We start from the raw sequence: 12,961 nt of genomic DNA on the forward strand, positions 1-12,961 counted from the left end.
CCCCACATCAGCACACGCTCACAGTAGAGGAGACCCCAGTGGGTGGCAGCGAGGGGTGAGGGTGGTGTTGATAGGTTGCACCTAAGCCCACCGGGCCCGTCCACTTTGGGGCTCAGTGCAGGGCCTGGGGGGAAGCACGTCTCGCCCGAGGGTCAGCGCTGACCCCTGGGGGTGGGGGCACTGCAGAGTGGACGGGCCTGGGGGGCCACTGCGCAGGGATCCGCTCTGGCTCTGCACCTGGGGGTGTGTGTGTGGGGGGAAGAACGGGCCTGGGGGGCCACTGCCCAGGGGTCCACTTTGGCTCTGCACCTGCACCTGGGGGCACCGCGGGGTGGACGGGCCTGGGGGGCTACTGCCCAGGGATCCGCTCTGGCTCTGCACCTGGGGGTGTGTGGGGGGGGGAGAACGGGCCTGGGGGCCACTGCCCAGGAGTCCACTTTGGCTCTGCACCTGGGGGTGTGTGTGTGGGGGGAAGAACGGGCCTGGGGGCCACTGCCCAGGGGTCCACTTTGGCTCTGCACCTGCACCTGGGGGCACCGCGGGGTGGACGGGCCTGGGGGCCACTGCCCAGGGGTCTGCCCTAGCTCTGCACCTGAGGGTTTGGGCGGGAAGAACGGGCCTGGGGGTCACTGCCCTGGGGTCCACTTGGGCTCTGCACCTGGGGGTGGGGGCACTGCGGGGTGGACGGGCCTGGGGGTCACTGCCCAGGGGTCCCTCTGGCTCAGCACCTGGGGGTGAAACCACTGCCCAGGGGTCCGTGAGCACCTGGAGTGTGTGTGTGTGTGTGTGTGTGTGTGTGTGTGTGTGTGTGTGTGTGTGTGTGCAGGGACTGCGGGGTGCACGGGCCTGGGGCCACTGCCCGGGGTCCAGCAGGAACTGGCCGCAGACACGGGGCTCAGCTGCAACTTCGCGCCCCGACTGCATCCGCCCTGGCGCTCATCGCGAGACTTTATAACTCCCCGCGCATGCGCCGTCGCTACGAGTCGGCTACGGCAGCCCGGCAGGGGCAAAATTACCAACGCGATTCGTCTTTTTTATTTATTTTTTTGCCCTTTCTCTCTGACCCCTACGAACAAAGTACAAATCCGGCTAAGCCACCCTCGGAAGGCCGCCACGAGGGCATGTGCGGCAGGCGGGCTTGGGGACGGGAGAAGCTGGCCAGCGGGAAAACGAAAAGAGGACGCGGGAGGACGCAGAACTGGGCTGGGGGAGGCGGAGCCCCGCATCAGGGGGCGTGGCATAAATGGGCGTGTCCTCACATGGCCCCGCCCCAGCAGGCGGCAGCCGCAGCCTCACTGCGCAGCTGCTTCAGCTCGGAGGTGGAGCCCGGGTGGGTGGGGGCGTGGTCCAAGAGGGCGTGGCATTGTCTGGCCCCGCCCCGTCAGGCTGCGGCTGCGGCCTCACTGCGTGGTTGTCTCAGCCCGAGAATAGAGCCGGGGGCGGAGCCCCATGCTGGGGGCGTGTTTGATGGGCGTGGTCTACCCTGGCCCCGCCCCGCCCTGCCCCAGCCGCGGCGGCCGCAGCCTCACTGCGCAGCTGCCTCAGCTCGGAGGTGGAGCCCCATGGGGGCGTGGTCCAAGAGGGCGTGGCATTATCTGGCCCCGCCCCGTCAAGCCGCGGCTGCAGCCTCACTGCGTGGTTGTCTCAGGAGACTAGGACCCGGGGGCGGAGCCCCGTGCTGGGGGCGTGGTCTAAAGGGCGTGGCCCACCCTGGCCCCGCCCCGCCCTGCCCCAGCCGCGGCGGCCGCAGCCTCACTGCGCAGCTGCCTCAGCTCGGAGGTGGAGCCCGGTGGGGGCGTGGTCCAAGAGGGCGTGGCATTTTCTGGCCCCGCCCCGCCAAGCCGCAGCTGCAGCCTCACTGCGTGGTTGTCTCAGACCGAGAATAGGACCCGGGGGCGGAGCCCTGATGGGGGCGTGGTCTATCCTGGCCCCGCCCCGCCCTGCCCCAGCCGCGGCGGCCGCAGCCTCACTGCGCAGCTGCCTCCTGCACCAGCCGCGCCGAGGGCATCCAGGTAGGTCCCCGCACCTGCCCCTGCGCCCGGCGGGCACCTGCCTCGCCCTGCGGCAGGCACCGGCCGCCCGACGTCCGCCGGGAGCTGCGGGGCCCCCGCTGGCCCTGGCCCGCCCGTCTGGGGGCTCGGCCCGGCGCCCTGCGGCCCCCGCAGCCCCTGCAAGCCGCTCTGCAGCTGCACCCCGGGCCCGGTGCATCCGAGCGCGGGCCCCGATCGGGCTGCCGCGGGGGCGACTGCTCAAGGTCAGCCGCGCCCTGGCCGCGCGTCTGCCCGGGTGCAGGACGGGTGTCGCCGCCCGGGGCCCTGCGAGGGACAGTGTCCCCCGGGGGGACCGCGTTGTTTTCCCTCCCGCCTCTTGGAAACGCGCGGCCCCCCCGCTGGCGCCCCCCAGAAGCCGATCTGGGGCTTGGAGGGCTCCTCTCTTTTATCCCCCTCCCCAGGGCGGCTGCAGGGGTGCAGGGAGGGCGCGGGTGCCGGGTGGGGCCCGCCGGGGGCCCCCTCCGTGCCCTGCGGTGACTCATCCCCTTGGAGCTGTGGCTCGTGTTAATAGTTTCCTTGGGAGTCACGAGGTGACGAGCTACAATGTAGCCCCGGGGACTGGCAGGGGCAAAGGCGGCACCGGAAGCGCGGGGACCGGAGGGTGGGGACCTAATCCCCCAGCAGGGGACAGGGAGTCCCGGCAGCAGGGGGACACCTAACCCCGCAGCAGACGAGTGCCCCGAGCAGGGGGCAGTGGCCAGCAGGGCCGAGTGCCATTGCACGGGGCAGATCTTGGGGTCCCCTGGGTACCTGCCCGGGACAGATTCTGGGACACCTCCCTAATATTCCCTGGGTCGCCTGAGAGTGTCGCTCCCAAGGGCTCCAACGTGCTTTCCCTGCGGGGAAACAGGCTGTTAAGCTGCCCTTAAGGACACAGTTACAGAAATAGAAAACTTTGTCAAGCAGTTTTTTTTTTTTTAAGCGGTTACTATATATAAAACCGCAGAGATACAGTGACCAGCCCTGAAACCCTACGCCAGGGGCTTCCTGAAACTAAGGCAGGGGGGCGGGTGGGGGGGGCAGGGCAGCGCTGGGGGTCAGTGCCCCTCATCCAGATGTGGACCGGACAGCATGCCCCTGGTCTCATGAGAGCCAGCGGTCATCCAGAAGGTGATCTAGCACCTGATGGGCTGTATTTAACTGGACACCCCAACACACACACACACACACACAGTTTTATACTTGCATAATCAGTATTGGCCAACCACAAAGGACCCCAGAGGAGCTAGGACTTCGGGTATGTACTTGAGCATTTTTTTAAATCTGATTTAATTTTTTGGAGGGTGGGGGGGTCACGCCCGGCAATGCTCAGGGGCTACTCCTGGCTCTGCACTGAGGAATTATCCCTGGCAGTGCTCGGGGGACCCTATGGGATCCGAGGAATTCAACCTGGGTCAGCCGTGTGCAAGGCAAAAGCCTGTTTTTCTTTTTGGTTCACACCTGGCGATGCACAGGGGTTCCTCCTGGCTCTGCACTCAGGAATTCCTCCTGGCGGTGCTCCGGGGACCCTATGGGATGCCGGGGATCGAACCCGGGTCGGCGGCGTGCAAGGGAAATGCCCTCCCCGATGTGCTATTGCTTCAGCCCCGACTTGAGCATTTTAAATTTATTTTTATTTTATGTTGCTTTTGGGGTCACACCCAGCGTTGCGCAGGGGTCACTCCTGGCGGTGCTTGGGGGACCATCTGGGATGCTGGGAGTCGAACCTGGGTCGGCCGCGTGCAAGGCAAACCCCCTACCCACTGTGCTCATTCCAGCCCCTACTTGAGCAATTCTAAAGCAATATTTATTTCCAAGAATACAGTGATTTTGGCCACAGAATCCCCTAATGCTGCAGGTGAATCAGTCACATCCTCCCGAAGAACAATCTAGCAGGTAGCTCCTGGCTGTGCGGGATGAAATTCCCGTTGCTTCCCTCCTGTCCTGTAGACCACCTTCCCGCCTCAGGCTGCAGGGAGAAGCGCCAGAGAGAAATTAGCCAAGACCACAAGGCCTGGCCAAAGGTATTTCCAAACCCCTTCAAGCATCTCGTCCCAGGGGCTGGAGCAATAGCACAACAGGGAGAGCATTTGCCTTGCACGTGGCTGACCCGGGTTCGATCCCTGGCATCCCATAGGGTCCCCTAAGCACCTCCTGGAGTAATTCCTTGTTGTGCCCGAGTTTCAGATTTCCAGTTGCAGAGAGACCCAGTTCCCCACACGATAATGCGAAAGCAACTTTATTACTAGCCCGAGCTAGGGTCCGAGTCTCATCCAACACAGTGGAATCTTGACAAGGAGCCCGACTCCAAATCACAAGCGGTTTCAGAACTCAGAAGCGGGGCTGGAGCGATAGCACAGCAGGGAGGGCGTTTGCCTTGCGCGCGGCCAACCCGGGTTCGATTCCCAGCATCCCATATGGTCCCCTGAGCACCGCCAGGAGTGATTCCTGAGTGCGTGAGCCAGGACTAAGCCCTGTGCATCGCTGGGTGGGACCCAAAAAGAAAAGAAAAAAAAAAAAACTAAGAAGCAATTTATATACTGGTCTATTTTTAGCATCGGCCCTATTACATTGGTGGTCAGCAATTAGACAGTGGTCGGTAACGGTTTCTAAGGAAGGGACAGTGACCCCTCATGACCAGCCAGACCCAACTGCCCAATTCCAAGTTACTCAAGTGGGACTTTACCAGAAACTGCAAGTCCCGCCCTGGGAAACAGAAACTGAGACCTAATTGAGACTTAATGTTAACTGCAGCTTGTCATGGGTTCTGAGGAACTTCCTTGGGGCCTCACGTCCTGAGTGCAGAGTCAGGAGTCAGCCCTGAGCATCGCCAGGTGTGACCCAAAAAGAAAGGGCCAGCGTCCATCCCTCTCTTAACACCGTCCTCCCACTGTTCATCGATTTGCTCGAGCGGGCACCAGTAACGTCTCCACGGTGAGACTTGTTGTGACTGTGTTTGGCATCTCGAAGACGCCACGGGGAGCTTGCCAGGCTCTGCCGTTGCGGACGGGATACTCTCGGGAGCTTGCCGGGCTCTCCGGGAGGGACGGAGGAATCGAACCCGGGTCGGCCGCATGCAAGGCAAACGCCCTACCCGCTGTGCTATCACTCCAGCCTTTATTTTTACTTTGAAATGTACCTAATTTCGTCCGGGGCACATCAGTGCTCAGCCTTTTAAAATACCTTCTCCCCACACCCTGCTGGACGGTCCCCGGCCCTGTGGGGGACTCAGGGTTAATGATTAGCTTTCGAGTCTTGTGAATATGTTTTATGGGCAGGAGGGGGTTTGGGAAGGTGCAAACGGTTCCCGAGGAGAGGTCGGGAGTGGACAAACCCGCTCTCCAGCCCCATGGAGAGGCCACGCAGGGGAGAGGGGACAGGCCCAGGCCCAGGCTGGAGCCAGGTGGCCTGACTTTTTGTCTGAGTGCTGTGTGACCTTGGGCGGGTTACCTACCCTCTCTGCTGCCGTTTCCTTATCTGCTAAAAAGAGATTGAGGCTGGAGAGAGTACGGCACATAGGACGCTTGCCTTGCAAACAGCCAACCAGGGTTCAGTTCCCCGGCACCCCATAAGGGATCCCCAAGCCCCATCAGGGTAAGCCCGGGTGAGCACCCCTGGGTTTGGCCCAAAACAAAACAAAAAAAAGTTGAGAGGTTATCGGGATAGGAAAACTTATTCTATGAGGGCGTGAAGGAGTACACGCCCTGGCCGGCTTCTGGGTAACCTGTGACATAGAAAAATCATAGGCACAGCGGGGAGGGCGTTGGCCTTGCACGCGGCCGACCCGGGTTCGATCCCCGGCATCCCCTAGGGTCCCTTGAGCCCCGCCAGGCGTGATTCCTGAATGCAGAGCTGGGAGGAACCCCCCAGGACTGCTGGGTGTGATGCAAAAAAGGGGGGAAAAATAAGCCATAATAATAATTATAATAATGGGACTCTTTTTGTGTGAGTAATCACACATCCTGGTGAGTTGTGGTAGATGATGCCAACTCATGCCTGGGGGTTCAGAGGGTGCCAGGGGTTACCGGCTTCTGGGGCGCCCCGCCCAGCCCTGCCCTGGGAGCTATCTGCAGGCAGCACACACGGGTGTGGCCCAGCCAGGGTGTGGCTGCCGGGAACTGGGCCCCCCCCCCCAGTGGCCCCTAGAACGAGGAGCGGGGTGAGGACAGCCGGCTTTGGGGCCCCCGTCCCTGCAGCCGTTCCTGGCCCAGCGACAAGGGCTCAGGGGACCCCAGGAATTGCCCTGGGGGCACCTCCATCCCCTGCAGGCTCTGAGCAGACGCGGCTCCGGGGGTCTGGGTCCCCCCAACTCCGCTCCCCCCATGTGCCGGCACCCGGGCCCCCTCCAGGTGGGAGATCCTAGAAGGAGGAGCTAGTGGGGTATCAGCTGTTCTGGGGGGCTGGCGAGTGGCCCCTGGACAGTGCCCAGCTGGGACCCCCTGACATTGGTCCTGGGTAACTACCCCTGTGGGCTGACCGGGCTTCCCTGGGCTGTTCCTGCTTTCTGTGACTCAGTGGTGGGCTGGAGAGATTGCGGAGCGGGTAGGGCATTTGCCTTGCACCCAGCCGACCTGGGTTCGATTCCTCCGCCCCTCTCGGAGCACCCGGCAAACTACCGAGAGTATCCCGCCCGCACGGCAGAGCCTGGCAAGCTCCCCATGACGTATTCGAGATGCCAAACACAGTCACAACAAGTCTCACCATGGAGACGTTACTGGTGCCCGCTCGAGCAAATCGATGAACAACGGGAGGACAGTGACAGTGACTTGATGGTGTTCAAGGGCTGCTCCATGCCCAGTGCTCAGAGGACACGCGAAGCCCCCTGCCCTCTAGCTGGGCTGCTACTCCTACCCCCACGACGCGTCTCGTCCTTGGTTCAAACCTTTTTTTTTTTTCTTTTTTGGCTTTTTGCTTTTTGGGTCATACCCAGCAAGGCAAGGCACAGGGGTTGCTCCTGGCTCTGCACTCAGGAATCACTCCTGGCGGTGCTCAGGGGACCCTGTGGGATGCTGAGAATCGAACCCGGGTCGGCCGCGTGCAAGGCAAACACCCTACCCACCGTGTTATCGCTCCAGCCCCGTGGACCAACACCCTTAATCTGCCCTTTTAGTTTTATTTATTTGGCTTTTGGGCCCACACCTGGCGATGCTCAGGGCTGACTCCTGGCTCTGCACGCAGGGATTACTTCCGGCGGGGCTCGGGGGATGCCATGGGATGTCAGTAATCAAACCTGGGTTGGCTGCGTGCCAGGCAGATGCCCTCCCTGCTTGATTTTTTTTACTTGTTTATTGAATCGCTGTGAGATAGACCCTTACAAAGCTGTTCGTGGTTGGGTGTCCGTCACACAGTGTCCCAACACCCGTCCGTCCACCAGGGCACATTCCCCAGCACCAGGGTCCCCAGGGTCCCTCTCATCACCCCCATCCCTAACTCCTGCCTGCCTCTATGACGGGTGCCTCTCTCTCTCTCTCTCTCCCTCTGTCTCTCTCTCTCTCCCTCTCTTTCTCTCTCTCTCTCTCTCTCTCTCTCTCTCTCTCTCCCTCTCTCTCTTCTTTTGGACATTGTGGTTTGCATACAGATGCTGAAAGGTCATCAGGAATCTCCCTTTACCTCCTTTGAACCCTCAGATCTTGTCCGGCGTGACCCTTCCCAGCTATTACTGTCATCCTGGTCCCTTCTCTCTGTGACCCACCCTCCACCCCACACACACTCGTGGTTGATTCCAACCCCTGACCAGTCCTCCTAGCCCAGCATGCCTGGTTGTGGGTATTAGTCTTCTAATATATATATATTTTTTTTCTTTTTGGGTCACACCCGGCAATGCTCAGGGGTTCCTCCTGCTCTGCACTCAGTAATTACTCCTGGCGGTGCTCAGGGGATCATATGGGATGCTGGGAATCGAACCCGGGTCGGCCGCGTGCAAGGCAAACGCCCTACCCGCTGTGCTATCACTCCAGCCCCATATATATTTTTTTTATATCCCACAAATGAATGCCATCATTTTATGTCTGTCCCTCTCCTTCTGACTCATTTCACTCAGCATGATACTCTCTTTTTTCTTTTTTTGCTTTTGGGTCACACCCAGTGGTGCTCAGGAGTTACTCCTGGCTCATGCACTCAGGAATGACTCCTGGCGGTGCTCGGGGGACCCTGTGGGATGCTGGGAATCGAACCTGGCTCGGCCGCGTGCCAGGCCAACGCCCTCCCCGCTGTGCTATCGCTCCATCCCCAGCATGATACTTTCTGTGTCCGTCCATTTATAGGTAGATTTCATGACTTCATCTCTCCTAACAGCTGTATAGTATTCCACCGTATAGAGGTCCTTTATTTTTATTTTTTTTTCCTTTTGGGTCACACCCAGCGATCCTCAGGGCTTCCTCCTGGCTCTGCACTCAGGAATTACTCCTGGCAGTGCTCAGGGGACCATATGGGATGCTGGGAATCGAACCCGGATCGGCCGCGTGCAAGGCAAATGCCCTACCCGCTGTGCTATCGCTCCAGCCCCAAGTATAGAGGTCCTTTAAAAAAAAATCGGGTTATTTTTCTATTGCTAAGGGCTTGTGTTTGGCGGGGGGTGGGGGGAGAACAGGGATTATTTGGGGGTTAGATTCTCTTCATGGAGCTGACTCCTGGCTCTACTCAAGGGTCGCACCTGGTGGTGTATGGGGGATCAGATTCGGGAGGGCCCACCCCCAGCACTGCTCAGGGATCTCTCCAGGGCTGGGATCGAACCTGGGTCAGCTGTGTAGTATAAGGCCTAACCCACTGGACTGTTGCCCCAGCCCATTTTTCCATTTTCAAGCGGGAGATTCACATCTTTCATGCAGTACTGCCTGCAGCAGTGACATCGCTGCTCGATGCAGTGCCAGACTCTCAGACGGTCTCAATCGGGGGCCTGCCCCATGTTGGGGGACCCTCTGCAGTTCTGGGATGGAACTGGAGTTGACCCTGCAAACCTGGTTCCCGGCTTGGGTGGGTCTGCTGTGCCCGGACCCCTACAAGAAGGCTCTGTGTGTGTGTGTGTGTGTGTGTGTGTGTGTGTGTGTGTGTGTGTGTGTGTGTGTGTGTGACATTCCTGGACCCCCCTGCAGGATAGAGGATGGCGTGGGTGGGTGGGTGGGTGTGACATGCCTGTCCCCCCAGGATGGCCGTGCTCTCCAAGGAATATGGCTTTGTGGTGCTCACGGGCGCCGCCAGCTTCGTCCTGGTGCTCCACCTCGCTATGAATGTCTCCAAGGCCCGCAGGAAATACAAAGTGGAGGTGAGGGGTCAGCGGCCGGGGGGGGGGGGGGTGTCTGGGGGGGTGGGTTATTCCCGGAGCTCATGGGAGGTGACAGTCACCGCCTGCCTCTGCTCCTGTGTCCCCACTCTTCTCCCAGGCTAAGTCCTGACCCTGCCCAGGGGCCTTGTAATAGGGTGGGGTGGGGGTGTCCGTCGAGGGGTCTCTGGCAGGCATGGGGACCCCTGGGGAAGGAGGGGGGGAACGGTGCTGGCTCGGGCGCAGGCTGCCTGGTTGCCCCCTCCCCCTGCCAGGAGGGCTCTGGGACGGGGGTCTCGGGCCTCCCCCGGCTGACCCTCGCTCTTTCGTCCTCAGTACCCCACCATGTACAGCACGGACCCCGAGAACGGGCACCTCTTCAACTGCATCCAACGGGCGCACCAGAACACGTGAGTGCCGGCCGGGGTCAAGGGGGTCACCCGCCACTCGCTGTCCCCTGCACGCAGGGCCTGGGAGGGAGGTCGTCCTGGGGTCAGGCCCTTGCCAGTCACAGTTCATGGCCCCCCAGCAGCCAGGAGCGATCCCTGAGCTCGGAGCCAGGCGGCCGCCCTAGCTCACCCCCACCTCCCCGGGTTTCAGCCCGGGCACTTCCGAGAGGGACCCCAAAACCAGACAAAAGCCACGGGTGGCCCAGGACAGCTGAGGTTGGTGCCCTGCCCGCCCCTGACCCAGGCCTGGTCCCTCTGAGCACCTCTGGGTGCGGCCTGGCCCCCTGAACCTGGGATACATCACACACAGAGCTGGAGAGCTCGGAGCTGTGTGCGGGCTCTTGGGGGTCCCGAGTTGGGCCGGAGGGCACCTCCCGGTCTCTGTGTCTCTTCCAGGCTGGAGGTGTACCCGCCCTTCTTGTTCTTCCTGGCTGTCGGAGGTGTTTACCACCCGGTAAGTTCCCCCGAGTCAGCTTGTCAGCGGGCTGAGCTGGCTGGGAGGGAAAGAGGAAGTGGGCATCCATCTGTCCTACCGCTGTTTTGCAGCCAGGCACAGGGACGCAGCACACAGTTCCCTGGGCTGGATCACACCTTTGCACACAGTTCCCCCAGGGCTGGATCTCATCCTCCCACGCAGTTCCCCCAGGGCTGGATCGCACCCTCCCACGCAGTTCCCTGGGGCTGGATCATACCCTGGCATGCAGTTTTCTTGGGCTGGAATTCACCCTGGCACGCAGTTCCCCCAGGGCTGGATCACAACTTTGCATGCAGTTCCCTTGGGCTGGATTGCACCCTTGCATGCAGTTCCCTTGGGCTGGATCATACCCTCGCTCTCACGGCGAGTGTCTGTCCCTGCTGCACTGCGGCTGTGTCGCCCAGGGCTGGAGCACGAGCCCCGGGTTCAACCCCTGATACCGCCTGACTCCCTCAGGGTGGCCGGCTAGGGTCTCTGCCCCCCCAAATAAAGGCTCCCTTGTCCCTCCCCCGCCCCCACCCTCCAGCGCATAGTGTCCGGCCTGGGCTTGGCGTGGATCGTGGGGCGAGTTCTCTACGCTCACGGCTATTACACGGGAGGTAAGAAGGGGCGCCTGGCAAGGCCTGGACACCTGGGGGCTCTTAGGGGGCTTCTTCTCTGCAGGTCGGTGGGGAAATGGGGGTTGGGAGGGTCATGCAGGGTGCAGGTAACCCCAGGGTCTAACCCTGCCACCACATGGTAGATGGCTGCCCTTAACGGATGGGCTGCGGGTGTTGGCGGGTGGAACATTCCAGAACGTGCCAGTCACTTCTGCCCGCTCTTCCATTCCAGAACCCAGCAAGCGCAGCCGGGGCGCGCTGGGCTCCATCGCCCTCCTGGGCCTGATGGGAACGACCGTGTGTTCCGCCTTCCAGCACCTGGGCTGGATCAAGCCCGCCCCAGGCGGGGGCCGGTGCTGCCACTAGGCGGGGCCTGAAGGTGCCTGCCCGGGGCCCGTTTCCTTCCCAGTTACCTTTTTTGTTTTTCTAAGTATAATAAAAAAATGACTTGGCATCTGCCTCATACCTAACCGTGACTCTGGCACCTGCTTCTGGTTGGGGTTTCCTTGGGGGCGGGGCGGGGGTGTGGGGGTGGGGGGCTGAGTCCAGGGCTCCTGCCCCCTAAACTTCCGCTCTGGTTCTCTGGGCTGCGCGAGCCCTTCACTGGTTTCTTGGTGAGTCTGGACCCACACCCAGAGCCCTGGGGCTCCCCCCCACTCCCCACGAGTCTGGAAACAGACTCAGATTGTATATGCACTCAGGGTCAGGGCACTGAGGACTGGGGGATGGGGGGTGTCAGCGGTGTGTCCCCCCCCCAACAACAAAAGTAATTTAAAAAACCCATAATCTGGGGCTGGAGCAATAGCACAGCGGGAAGGGCGTTGGCCTTGCACGCTGGATCGACCCGGGTTCGATCCCCAGCATCCCATAGGGTCCCCTGAGCACCGCCAGGAGTGATTCCTGAGTGCAGAGCCAGGAGGAACCCCTGAGCATTGCCGGGTGGGACCCAGAAAGCAAAAAAAAAAACAAAACAAAAACCCATAATCTTAGTCCTGTACTAAATTCCTCCCCCGCTGGGGAGCTTCTTCTTTCTACCTCCCAGTAAACGGTTTCCACTTTCTAAAAACCAAAAGGAACCCCAAGACCCTTGCATTTGAGTTGGGATGCAAAGAAACCCCAAAACCTTAGCCCTTGAGTTGGGGCCGGGAGCATTTTGTCACCAGCCGGGGTTGGTTGGGGAGCTCTTCAAAGCCTGCTGCAGACCGCGTCTGCCGGTAAGACCTCAAGGATGGGTGGGCAGGGCAGCCCACAGGGTGGGGTGGGGTCCCTGCACCCACCCACACTTGTGCCTGCTTTGCTGCTACTGTGGTTGCCTCTGCTCCTGCCTGCGCCTTGCTTGCTGACTTCCGGGGCCCCCAGAAGTTCTAAAGTCCTCCGGGCTCAGGGAGAGGTGCAGGCTGGGTGCCAAGGGCGGGGTGCGGCCAAGGTCCACTGAGGGTCCGGCCCAAGGCAGGGAGAGGGCGCCACCTGCTGGCGGAACTCGGGCAGCGCTCCCCAAGCAAGCCCTGCCCTTGGCTTGATCTGCAGGGGGCCTGGCCAGGGGCCCCTGCCCGCTGCTCGGGGCTGTTGGTCCTCAAAGTCAGCGACGGGAGCCGCTGGCCGTCCTTGCTTCCAACTCCGGGAGAGCAGCGGGACGTGGCTGGTGCCGGAAGCGCTTTTGAGAAACTGCGGGGAAACTGAGTCTCAACCTGGGCGGTGGGGGAAAATCAGGGGTGCAGAGGGGAGCCAGCCACAGCCCGGGGTCACGACAGCGCAGCCTCGAGCTCCCAGGGTGACTCTCCGCCTGTATTTGAAAGTGAAGAACTGGGGGCTGGAGCGATAGCACAGCGGGGAAGGCGTTTGCCTTGCACGCGGCTGACCTGAGTTCGATTCCCAGCATCCCATAGGGTCCCCCGAGCACCGCCAGGTGTGATTCCTGAGTGCATGAGCCAGGAGGAACCCCTGAGCATTGCTGAATGTGACCCAAAAAGGAAAAAAATAATAAAAAATTAAAAAATCAAGTTCTGGGGTCTGAGTGATAGCACAACGGGAAGGGTGTTTGCCTGGCATGCAGCCGACCCGGGTTCGATCCCCGGCATCCCATAGGGTCCCCCGAGCACCGCCAGGAGGGATCCCTGAGTGCAGAGCCAGGAGGAACCCCTGAGCATTGC

The 12,961-nt window shown here is 61.2% G+C and overlaps 1 protein-coding gene across 1 annotated transcript; it reads left to right on the forward strand.

The window, feature by feature from the left end:
• Positions 1–1,906: 1,906 nt before the first annotated feature.
• Positions 1,907–11,281, forward strand: MGST3 (microsomal glutathione S-transferase 3). The gene is made up of 6 exons (XM_056109501.1): positions 1,907–2,012; positions 9,174–9,291; positions 9,625–9,698; positions 10,134–10,191; positions 10,739–10,811; positions 11,044–11,281. The coding sequence occupies exons 2-6, from the start codon at positions 9,175–9,177 to the stop codon at positions 11,175–11,177; spliced, it is 456 nt and encodes a 151-aa protein (XP_055965476.1). The 5' UTR covers positions 1,907–2,012; position 9,174; the 3' UTR covers positions 11,178–11,281.
• The last annotated feature ends 1,680 nt before the right edge of the window (positions 11,282–12,961 follow it).

The sequence above is a fragment of the Sorex fumeus genome, unplaced genomic scaffold (genome assembly GCF_029834395.1).
Source record: "Sorex fumeus unplaced genomic scaffold, SorFum_2.1 ptg000272l, whole genome shotgun sequence".
Lineage (NCBI taxonomy): Eukaryota > Metazoa > Chordata > Mammalia > Eulipotyphla > Soricidae > Sorex > Sorex fumeus.

Bases quoted from the DNA above. Each gene is read 5' to 3' on its own strand.
- MGST3 (XM_056109501.1), top strand. From the start codon at position 9,175: ATGGCCGTGCTCTCCAAGGAATATGGCTTTGTGGTGCTCACGGGCGCC. The intron at 9,292-9,624 runs GTGAGGGGTCAG...TTTCGTCCTCAG, and splicing joins GCAGGAAATACAAAGTGGAG to TACCCCACCATGTACAGCAC. The intron at 10,192-10,738 runs GTAAGTTCCCCC...CCCACCCTCCAG, and splicing joins TCGGAGGTGTTTACCACCCG to CGCATAGTGTCCGGCCTGGG.